This window comes from Pinus tabuliformis, chromosome 7 (assembly GCF_031772625.1).
Source record: "Pinus tabuliformis cultivar Carrire ecotype Pingquan chromosome 7, CPIR1, whole genome shotgun sequence".
Lineage (NCBI taxonomy): Eukaryota > Viridiplantae > Streptophyta > Pinopsida > Pinales > Pinaceae > Pinus > Pinus tabuliformis.
In genome coordinates, this window is record NC_142293.1 from 1,406,362,552 (window position 1) to 1,406,374,984 (window position 12,433).

Genomic DNA, 12,433 nt, shown 5'->3' on the forward strand with positions numbered 1-12,433 from the left:
ATATAACTAACTATCAAATTTTAAATTCATTGGAATTATAATAATAGAGGTCATGCCCTTAATCCTGTTCAACTAACCATTTCCTGGTCAAATTTAGCTGTTAGTCCATATAACCGTTGCTTGGTCAGCAAATTTAGCCGTTGGAGGTCCTGCTCAAACTATTTAATAGGCAAAGGTCCTGACGATGAACCACACTTGTTGGTTCGAAACGCGTCGACAAATGAAATTTCATGTGATTTACGCTGAAAAATTTCTCATAAAAAAGAAGATTAGATTTAAAAAAAAAAAGGTATATAGCTTCCCAATTAAGAGGGAGGGCATATTGTGACAACTATAATGAAGACCTTGAAAAAAGAATGAGATCAAAGAATAGAACACTACAAATGGATGATTCATGAAGTTCTAAGCAAAGACTTGGTTGTGTTGAGAAGTGTCCAGGCTAGTTTTGGTGTTGTTGAAGAAGTTAAAGAAGAAAGCTTCCAATAAGGTGTTTAATATGATGATATAAGCAGCATCAGAATGATTAAGGACCCCAGAGGTTTGTGCTAAACATGTGCACTGAAATTTTATTACTAATTGGAGTTGTGATTTGTTAAAATCTGAAAGTTCTATGCAGAAATTTAAAAATTCTTCGCAGAAACATGACAGTTCTATGCAGAAAATTGAATGTACTCGCAGAAAATTGAATGCACTTTGCAGAAAACTATATGTACTTGCAAAAAATTGAATGTACTTACAGAAAATTGAATGTACTTTGCAGAAAGTTGAATGTATTTTGCAGAAAACTGAATGTACTATGTTGTTACAGTTGCTAAGAATACAGATTTCTTCTTCACAACTTTTCATAACAGCAATTGTAGATAGAATATAAACTTAACGATCATATGAAGACAGCCAAGCACAAATATGAGACACTGAGAGTCCAATGACCAGGGCAAAACCCACAAGGGGAAAACCCAAATGATTCTTCTTCTATTAGATTTCTTCAATTGTTTAGCAAAGCACAGAGAGAGAGAGAGAGAGAGTGTGAGAATGAATAAAGTCACCAATGTTTGATCAACTTGCAACTGAAATGCTCTTACTCTTTGCTGGAAAATCTCCTCCTCCTTTTGATTAGATCTTGTCCTACACACTTGCTCCAGCTCTTCCCTTTCTCTTACTCTTCACTTGCTCTCACACTTATCTTACACACACTCAACCCTAGCTCTCCTTCTTCACAATGAACATGTTGCTCTCAACTCACTTGCTCTTGCTTAAATAGAGGAGAAAGGAGACTTACAAAATGAATTCGTTCCTTGAGCCAATAATAGGAGAATTGAATTCCATGAGGGAGGAGTTACTTGAGGAGAATTGTAACTCATCCCAAGAATAGAGAGAGAGGTAAAGTTGTCTTGAGGAGTTACAATTTGAATTAGGGAGAGAAAGAGTATTTGGTGAGAGTTACAAATCGAATTGAATGAGGGAGTTACAAGTGCATTTAATGAGGAGTTACACTTTTGTCATACATTGAATTAGTAAGGAAAAGTTACATTCTCTTAAGTGTGCAGTTATTATTTTATTCCAAGAGAGAGGTTCAATTTGCCAAGTAAGAGATTCTCAATTTAATTTACTTGTTTCATGAGAAAAATCGTTTTTATTAATCCATTAAAGGTGAATGACTTTAGACTATTTTATAAATAATAGCATCATAATAATAATAATACTAGTAAGGATAAAAATATTAATTCTTGACTTGTATAATCATGATTGATTTGATTTTAAAGTGGATTCCATATGTCAATATCATCCTTGATCATTTAGACATGACATTCTATTTTTGGGAAGTCGCTTCCAAATTGAGATATGACTTACTATTTTTCAAAAGTCATATTAAAATTGTCAAAAATGAAATTTTATTATAGCTGGTTCAAACAGAACTGAAAGATATGATTTCTTCTAGGAGAAATTCATCCCTGGGCTACCAAATTTTAATAGTTTATTTGAGGGGAAAGTTCACTACTAGGGCTAAATTCATTTTACCAGAGCTGCGATATCTATTGCAGAGGTCGAGATTTGTTCCTCATTGGGCAAAATGTCATGGTAATCTTTAAGGCCTAATTTGTCGTAACAAAAGGAGCCAAGAGTTGTTGGGTTAATCATCAGTTTTTCCATAGAAGAATACTTGATATTTCAAGGAACGATTTCAGGTTCTAAACACTCCCTTTATATGACAATTTCAGTGGTGAATTCAATCACGTTTATGTTTGCCCCTAATTGATTTTGCACTACATTCTTGGATTGAGATTTTGAGTACAATTGTATTATTTAGTGTTTTCTCTTCTAGCGATTAATATGTTGGTTGAGTTTTGTAGTTCCTCTAGTTCATTTATGTTATCACTAGTAAATTTACTAAAAAGAACATTACAGGTTGGGCACTGTGAAGTATCGCTTTCCTCTCCTCTTTTACCTTCACCTTCATGCAATTTTTTCTCACCATAGTGGTGGTTGTTTACCTCACTACATGATACACTAGCATAAATAACTAACTATATGGGAGATACCTGTGAGGGGGTTCTCCTATCATCGTAAATAAAGAAAAGAATTGCAATATCCTTGGGAACAAGGTCATGCCACGAACAATAAGGTGGTAATGTTAGTTGTCATGTAAGGTCTCGTCGCTTTCAAGGAAAAGGAGTCCCACAAGTAATTGCAATTGGCAATTCCAAGAGAATTATTATAGCCCTCATTCATTGAAATCTCCTAACAAGATTCTTTCTCGTCAAATTTATCAGAGTTATTTCTATGGGCAAGAATTCGACATACTAGAATTCTTTCATCTTCAACGCAATTTCAACTTTGAAATAGATAAGTAGGCAAATGCTAGGGTTCACCTTCACAAACATTGTTTGACTGCAAAAGAAGGTTCATTATAGAAACTACCACATGTCCCCATCCCATGAGTTGTCCTAGTATTAAGGTTTGAGACCCTCCATGCAATACGTCTACACATAATGGTAGCAAGAAGGACACAAAGCTATTGGCATCAACCTATAGCCCATACCCTCTCTACCTCTCACGTACCAATGCACTTATGAATTGTGTGAATGTAGTGTTCAACCCTACATGTGGTATGAATTGGCCTATGAAAGGTTTAATACTTGTCGTATCTAATGTAGAAGTTATTCTTGGGATGCAAAAAAGGCTAGAAGGTCCTCTACACTTCTTTCCTTGTTCTTTGGAGAATTGAGTCTTTACAAGGGCATAGCCATGGCACACTACCACTATGGCAACTGATGTTGCATATCCGATATAGCCTCCAAGATTTGTAGAAGGGACTAAAGTAGTGCGAGAAAGACGTGGCAAAAACACAAGGAAATGTCACCTATTTGACCTCACAATGGTATAGATAGAAGGAAGGGATTGAGCAACAATTTTTGGAGAATAACATTGCTTGAAAACAATGTACAATTGAAACTACGTAAAACATTATTTCAAAGAGTAGGAGGCGAAATCATGCACTTTCGTGACCATCTACAAAGGGAATCAGATAAAGAAAACTCCCATGCTAATGTATCTACAATGTCTAGTAGGGCACATTATGGCTTACCTCAACCTCCCTTTAGCGATCATGGCTTCCCCTTTGCCTAGTATTGTGGATAACTACATGGACTTTGCCTCTCTCAGCTTATCTAGAAAGCCTTTATGAACCATCTCGATGAATATCACGTTCATCACTTAAGCCTCTACAGACAGCATTTTGTTGTCATTGTCAGAGTTAAATATAGGAAAAATCACAACAATAATAGCTTTGTGGCATTGGAAACCTCACAATGCAATTGGACCTGTGTACTAAAGCTCAATTTGTGCATTTTACTTTCAACACTATGGTAAATTTTGTAGTATTTTTTTATACTAGGCCAATATGTGAGATAGTATACTTGTGAAAGTGCTCTCAGGTGATAATGAATAAATAATGTTTGTAAATTTTGGATGCACTGTGTGAAGCAGAACACTTATGGGTAAGGCCTATAAGACCTACTTATCATTTCGAAAATTCTTGTTGTCGGGTACAATCATACTTCTTAAACATAAAATTTTGTCCCATACTATGCAAAAAGATCATTAATTCACTACAAGCATTATGAGAATAGGTTGTTACTATCTAGACTAGATCAATACTTGGATCTATTAAGCACAGAGAGGTATCAAAAAAATAAAGGTGTAAACCTCAATGTTCTTTTATCCCTCTCAAACAATAATAGGCCCTAGGGTTAAGATGCATTTATGCTAGTTAATTTATGCTGCTTCATTAAAAATGATATGTCATTTTTTTCATCTTTTACAAGTTCACACTCATGCATGCACACAAACACACATATATGAAGTGTTGAAGTTCTACCCCTACCCAGTGTGCAGAGCACCTGACTTCTCTCAACACCAAAACCTAAAATGCATTCCATTTGAATGTTACTCTAAAGAACATCATAGCAATGTTTTAATTAATTCATCAAAGTTTTGTCAAAACTTGTAAGATTTTCCTTTAGTAAAACAAAATTACCATTGTTTTAGAAACTTGCAAGCCCACACATATTTGAAACTATTACAAAGTTTAGAAACTTCAGAAAGATAGAAATAAATTCCTAAACTATTATCATGGACTATATTATATATTTTATAACTTTTTTGTGAAGGTTCAATTCAAACACCAAAATGACCCATGTAATTCCCTAATTTTACCTTCATTTATCTAATCATGACTTTGACTTGGCTCTAGCTTGCATTATTAAAATTCTATTGTATTATAAACCAGCATTCTTATGATAAAATTCCTATTCTGTTTTGTCAAAAATTTTGAATGTTCATTTCAAATTGTATAAATCTTGTCATAATACATAAATTTTCCCTTTGATGCTACTATGTTAGGACATTATAGCTACATATAAGCATTTAAAAAGAACAGAAAATATACACCATACCTCATCAAGATCTAAAGTTCCTTCACACACAATGCTCACAGATGATACACCACTATCATGTGATTTATGATGCTTGTGCCCATGATGATCTACACATCACATAAACAATATTACCATATAAGAATACAAGCAACAAGTTTCTCTTGGTGTTGGTAATAGAACAAAATACAAGACTGCAGTGATGTACTCATTTGGATAGAAAAACCAACAAGTTAAAAAAAGATAATGTATCTCATTGATATTAAATACATTTGGCACCTTCCATCTAGACCTCACTTTTTTCTAAACAATACAGATATGACCTTAGATGACTAAGAGTATATGACAAGCAAGATCTTGCCTCTACTAAAATATAGACATAAGAAAAGTGGAAACAGGAATAAATTTATACTAAAAGATCTAGGATATCGATCATTGTCCATGTTACACTAGGATTGTATGTGGCACAAATATGTTAGCTTTTACGGTTAGTACTAACATGTTTACACCATGTTGTTTGCATGACCTTTTGTTGTCCTATGATGGGCATACAAATAAGAGGTGGCTTGCTCATTGATTGTTCTCCCTTGTGTGGATGCTTGTTTCCCATTCTTTCTTGGGGCATTGAAAACTTAAACAGCATGATACCATTCTTCATCGTGCACATATGGAGAGGGTTTCTTGCTTGAAGGAGCATTCGAAATCCTATGGAGAAGAGCATTAAGCCCTAGATGGCATAGGGATGCTTGGTTACTTGCATGGAGGCTTATATTTGACTTGAGGATGTCTGGGTTGAGGGAGTGATCATGAAAATGGGGTGGACCCAAAGCAACATATGGTTTAGGAGAAGAATTGATAGTTTAGAGGTTCATGGAGGTGGAGTGTTGTACCTTGCTTAAAAAGTGTCCCTGCCTTTAAGCCTTACCTGTTGCATGTCTTCACATTGGAGCTTAACATGTGTCACTTGTAGAAGGAGCACTTCACATGTGGACCTACCTTCTTAGGGATAGGTTGCTCGTACTAGAGTAGGTCCACTATTATGTTGTTGATCTCCCTCACCTCTCATCCAAATAGAGGGAGGAGGGAGTCATTTATTCATATACCTTACCTTGTGGATTCATTCATCATTCATTTGTATTAGAGATGTGACGAGTGGAGTACACTAGTCTCACTAGTCTCTCTCTTTCTCTCTCTTTCTCTCTCTCTCTCTCTCTCTCTCCCCATTGTACATTCATTGTACTATCATTATCACTCTATCTTGAGGCATCAAAGTTCTTGGAGAATTTCAAAGCTAATTCTAGGATTAAAGCTTCACCCTAAGAAAGCAAGAAGGACGTGACATAGTCCAAAGGTTTTGACGTACATGAGCATGACACCCATTTTTGCTAGCTAAAAAAATCCCATTATAGGTTGAAGCACGCATCATGAGCATAGTACTCTTGGATTCATGAGTCCTTATTAAACTTGGGACTCACTATGACAATTGCCAATCCAAATCTTTAGCTTGTATGTTAAAACTAATTTTGTTGTCTTGACTCTATATGTGTATCATTTGATCATCAAAGACAATTTGGAGAACCTCACTATGTGGTGCAAGGAAAAGTTGTCAAGTCAATTTGATATGAAGAATATTCGTCTACTACATTATTTTCTAGGGTTGCATGTTTGGCAGAGTCCAAAAGAATTTCCTTGGGCAAGGGAAGATTCTACAAAGATCCCAGATGAAGGAATACAAACCCCCTTGGCCACACCCATGACATCTATTATCAAATTTGAAACCCACTTGTGATGATGATCATGTTGATTTCGTTAGCCCTTAATTGTACAAGAAATTGATTTGATCCTGAATGTATATTCTAAATACCTCATCAAATATTTTCTATGCTATGAACACATTCAGTCAATTTATGGTTATTCTGCAAGAGACACAATGGGTGGCTACAAAGAATGGCTTAGGTACCTAACAGGCACACTTCATTATATGTCAAGTATACAAGAGATGGTGTATTCATTACTCCAAGGATTTTGTGATTCAAACTAGGTTGGAGGTAGTGATTCTCAAAAGAGCACTTCAAGTTTTGTTTCATCATGGGGCCAAGTTTGATATCCTATTTTAGAAGGAAACAAGCAACAATTCAACATAATTCAACAAGCCATGCGATAGTGCAACATTACAAATTGGTCGTTGAGCCTGTATATATGCAGCTTGAGCCAATAGTTGTACATCCTAACAATTAGAGTTGTATCATAATCTCTACGAATCTTGTGTTTCACAACAGCTTGAAGGGCATTGACATCTACTACCTTCCCCATGAGACGAGGTACAAAAGGGTCTTATAGCCCTTTTGTACCAAACCCTTAGCTAAAAGTTGTCAACATTCCAACCAAACCCTTAGCTAAAGGAAAGCTTGAAATGCTAAGGGAGAGAACTAATGTTGGCAAAAACAAAAGCTCCTCATAAAGGAATCTTAGCTTTTGGAGTTACTCAAAAAGTGTTTACACCTTGCTCGAGGGTGCTTCATGTGAAGTGGGGTGCATGATATATGGATGATTATTGGATGTTGCATGATGGAAATACTAAATGGTTGTTGGTTGTTCCATGATGGACATACTCATGGAATTTGGCTTGCTCATTATTTGCTAGACTAAGTGAATGCTTGTATGTCGTGCCTCCTTGAAATGTTGGAGACCTACATAGGATGATAACATTTTTTCATGATATGCATATGGAAAACTTCAAGTTCACCAAGATTGTTGCCAATCAAAATTTGTATTATTTGTATGTTAAAATTGATTTGGTTATCTTGACTTTATATATGTATGATTTGATCATTGCACATAGTTCATAGAAGCTCACTATGTGGTACAAGGAAAAGTAGTTGAGTGAATTTATTGAAAAAGAAATATTTCTTGGACAAGGGAAGTACACTTCGGAAATTCTAGAGAGATTCCAAATGCCATGATTGCAAACCTTTGGACACACTCATGACATCTATTATCAAAATTCAAAGCTCACTTGTGATGATGTTGTTGATTTGGTTAGCCTTTAAATGAACAAGTAGTTGATTGGATCTTTAATGTATTTAGTGAATACCAAGTAAAATATATTTTGTGCTATGAACACATTCAATCAATGCATTGTTGTTTCGTAGTAGACACATTAGGGCTACAAAGCATGTGCTCAAGTATCTAAGAGGCATTGTTCATTATGGCAATGTAACTAAAATCGCATAAAAATCACGTGGCCAAGATATCCACCCCTCAAAGATTCTAACACAGTAAAAAGTTTCAATTTTGACTAGGGAAAAAAAATTGCAATAAAATTGCAAGACATGTAAAAAGAATCATTGGGTCGTAGGAAAAGGCACTTTAACACATAACTTTTGGGTCTTTTTCAACTCATTTTGCAAACGGAAAGAAGGGTTTGGAAACAAAAGGAGGACGAGACCGACTTTATTTGCGCCAAGGAGGAGGAGGAGATTGATTTTTCTTGAGCCAAGGAGGACACGATTTTCCATTGCCATCACAGTGTTTACTTGGAGTGGAGATTGATTTCCCTCACCTGTGGACACATTTGCAAGTGTGGGCATCAATTTCCACCCGCTTTTTTTTTGGGAGTGTCCTTTACCCATTAGTTTTTCTTCATCTGGCTAGGGAGAAAGTGTATTTTGCTTGCCATCATCAATTTATTGTGGTGTGGGGAGGGTTTCCCAAATTCCCACACCTAGTGTACTTGCAGTTATGTCCACCTCTTCTTTTCTTTTTTTTTACAAATTTTTTATAGGTTTTGAATGCTACTCAATTTTTCCTCTTTTTCCTTAAATTTTTGTTAGATCTAATATAATTTTTTGCAAATTTTATGTATTTTGATTCTAAGAATGTTGATTTTAAATTTTTTCCAATTTTTTTTGTGCCCCAAGTTTAATCATTACACTAAAAACTAAAAATATTAAAATTTGGACCATATGTGGGAATATGGTGAACCCAGGGGAGGAGGATTGGGTTCAATCAACAAATTTTAAATTGCAAGTTGCCTATAAGCATATAACAGGAGAAACTTTCAATTAAATTCTACTTTGCACAAATTCTGAGACATGACATAGAACATTGCTAAGAAGCAAATCCAAAAATCATCTATATTGCCACCAAAACACTGCTAGATAAGGATGCAACGAAAGGAAATAGGGAAGCTCTAAAATTCAAGCTGCAAGTGGAGAAGTGAGGAGAAGTGAGAATAGTTCATCAACATCACCTTCCACAATGGCCAACCCCTCATCGACTTCATCATCATTTTTGTTCCTAGAACCACGCATGGTGCATAGCCTTCTATCATATTGGTGCTTAAAAGAATAGAGAAGGAAGAAGTTGATAAGCTCATAAGGAGATGTTTTCTATGGAGTGACATTCCTTTCAACATTGTCAAGAACAATCCATTCTACCAGCCGATTTTGATGTTGTTGCTATTGTTGGTGTTAAACTGGCAACTAGGGCCAAACTCCATGTGGGTCATCTTATTTATGGTAGCTGATATTTTTCTTGGATTCCTCTCATCGAGAGGTGTAGGATTGATCTAAAGATCATCCGATTCCGACATGTATTCATGGAGATATGAATTTATTTGTGTTACTTGACAATTTGTCAAGGTCGGCCAGCAACCAAATTACCCCTACTCAACCTCAACGTTGCACTATAAATAGAGGTGGCCTTCAAGTCATTTCACACACACTTCACTCAAGATCTCTCTCCACTCGTTTGGGTTTGGTGGCAAGAGAGGTCAAGATGATGAAGCTCTAGACGCAGGAGGAAAGGAGACTAAGGGAGAAGCCCTAGCCGCAGTCAAGTGAAGGAAATCTAGCCGCATTCTGAAGAAGAGACCATGCCCTAGCCACAGATCAAAGGAGGCCCTAATTCTCTATCCTAAAGGGGATCAAGCCACAGTGAAGAGAGGCTCCTATATGTTGTCTAAAGAAGCCCTAATCCGCATCTTTAGAAGGCCTAAATCCGCAGTCTATTGAGCCCTAATACACAGCTAGAGAGTGACCCTAACTCCGCAACAATTAAACCCTAATACGCAGCTACAAGAGGAGACATAATCCGCTGGTCAAAAGCAGTCCTAACCGCAGTCAGAAGAAGGCTTCGTCACAACGAGAGAGGCCTAAGTTGCAGTCTAGAAGGAGGCCTCATACGCAACTCAAATAGAGGCCTCGCTGCAATCACCTAAGCCGCTGTCATAATGAATGATAAAACCACATTGTTGTAGGTGACCGTGTGGCCTATTTCAGGACTGTTTGGGCATGATCAAGCAGTTCTTGAAATCGGCTTGTTGGGCAGAAGAATCCGTAGAAAAGAGGAGCTAGAGGCTGGTTGCCTAAGGGATGATTGAGGGGACCTTAGTTATACTCCACTGTTGGGCTAGGCCACAGGCCATAGCCAGCAGCTAGAGGTCTTTAAGCGCTGCATTCAGGAGGATAGTAGCCCTATAAGGCAGCATATAGTTGGAGGAACTATATGAAGGCTTGCTGTAATCAATAAGTGCATTGTTGGATGTGTTTGGGGTATTGTGGCACTCAGAACTTGTGCCCTAACCAGTGACCAGGTCTGCCATGAAATGCACCAGTCCTTGCAGCATATGAAAGGTTCCATATTAGCAACCTTGTCATGATCAATGAAGCAGCGAAGGAAGGAGAGTCTTATTGAAGAAAAGCCTCAGTATTCTGGGTAATTGGTTGAGTTGTTCTAGGCCTATCATCCATTGCATATCTTCAGTCCTTGGTATCAGAATTGCAACTTCATTGTGTCGTCATCACAGAGAAGATCTTTATCTCCTAATTGGCAAGTCAAGTATTGACTTCAAATCATTATACTCTATCTCTTTCTCTCTACTGAACTATTGAAAAATATAAGAAGAATTAATCAAGGGTTTCCCCACATTGGGGTTTGTCCGTGGCTGGTGCCACATCTTGTGTCCTCTTGTCTTGGTTTGTCTTCTACTGTTTATGTATATGTTCTATCTGTACTTTACTATCATCTTGATGTGATTGTTAATCTGAATATTGACATTGGGCTTATATGAAAAATAGTAAATTGCTCTTAGCATAGAACATACCGAAATTTAACAGTTGGCCTAGGGTACAAAGCCCCTTCATTTGATGAATCGAGTAGACCTATTCTTCAAAATGGAAAGGTTGATTGCATTACTAGATATGAGGATTTTAAGACATCATAGTAACACTGGATGTACGGTGATGTCAGATGGTGGTATGGATCAAAAGGGTGAGACCCTTCTTAACTTCTTGGTTAACTGTTCCATGGGAACAATCATTATCAATTCTATTGATCCATCTGCACATAGTAAAGATGCACAATTATTATGTGAGTTATTGGTCCTGTTCATTTAAGGGTAGGTCCATAGAATGTTGTCTCGGTCATAACATACAATGTTGCAAATTATGTCACTACTAGTAGGTCACTTATGGAGAGTTATCCTGCTTTGTTTTCAATACCTTGTGTTATACATTGTATTGATTTGATGTTAAAGTATATAGGGAAAATTCCTTATATCATAGATATTGTTGAATCATCCAAGAACATAACAAAATTTATATATAATCATGCATCTATGCTTAAGCCTAATGACAAGATTCACCAATAACAAGAAGCTGGTGAGTCCTGCCATTACACGGTTTACCACTAGCTTCATATCTCTTCAAGCACTCTTGACTTCTATGTGGGACATGAAGAGAATGTTTCTTTCAGAGAACTAGTGTGCTTTATCTTTTAGCTATAATCTGGGGTTGTAGGCCATACAAGCTAGTTTCATATCAGGTAAGCGTAGAGAAGGTGCATGCAGTTACAGAACATTTCGTAAAGGTTCTTCGATTGGTTCATGGAGATAAGCCCACAATGGAATACTTGTATGAGGCCATGGATAAAGCAAAAGAAGTCATCCATACCCATTATGAGGAAAATGGGTTTGAGAGACGACTATTGATATGGTGAGTGATGATGAGCGATGGAACAATACAATCCATCACCCCATTCATGCTACAAGGATCTAACTCAACCGCGCATTTTCTTACTCGTATGGTTTCAGATTTGATGTTGAGGTGATGAGATTTGATGTTCAGGTGATGGATGGATTCCTCACTTGTGTTCAAAGGATGGTGCCATCAGTGCAGTACATACGAAAATTTCTAAAGAAATGAAGGAGATATATAAGATGGCAAATGGAACATTTGGCTTCAAACTGGTTATCCAAGATAGGAAGACCAAAATGTCAGGTAAGCTTTTGTTTCAAATTTCATTATCTCTTACACACTTTATTTCACAAGTTTCAACTTTCAAATTTCAATGTTTTTTCTTATGAGTCTCTTATTTGTTTTAGATGCTTAGTGGACAAGCTATGTCACAAGAGTACTCAATCTCCAAAAGCTTTCCATTCGAGAACTTAGTCAAACATGTAGCTCCTCAGAATGTGAACACAACTAGAGTGTATTTGA

General features: G+C 36.7%; 1 protein-coding gene across 1 annotated transcript in view; it reads right to left on the reverse strand.

Moving 5' to 3' along the window:
* LOC149252914 (uncharacterized) overlaps positions 1–12,433 on the reverse strand; it is a 194,830-nt gene that overhangs the window by 36,641 nt on the left and 145,756 nt on the right. Inside the window, exon 8 of the mRNA XM_089459823.1 lies at positions 4,956–5,044. Coding sequence (XP_089315949.1) covers positions 4,956–5,044 — 89 coding nt within the window. The remainder of the gene's footprint in view (positions 1–4,955; positions 5,045–12,433) is intronic.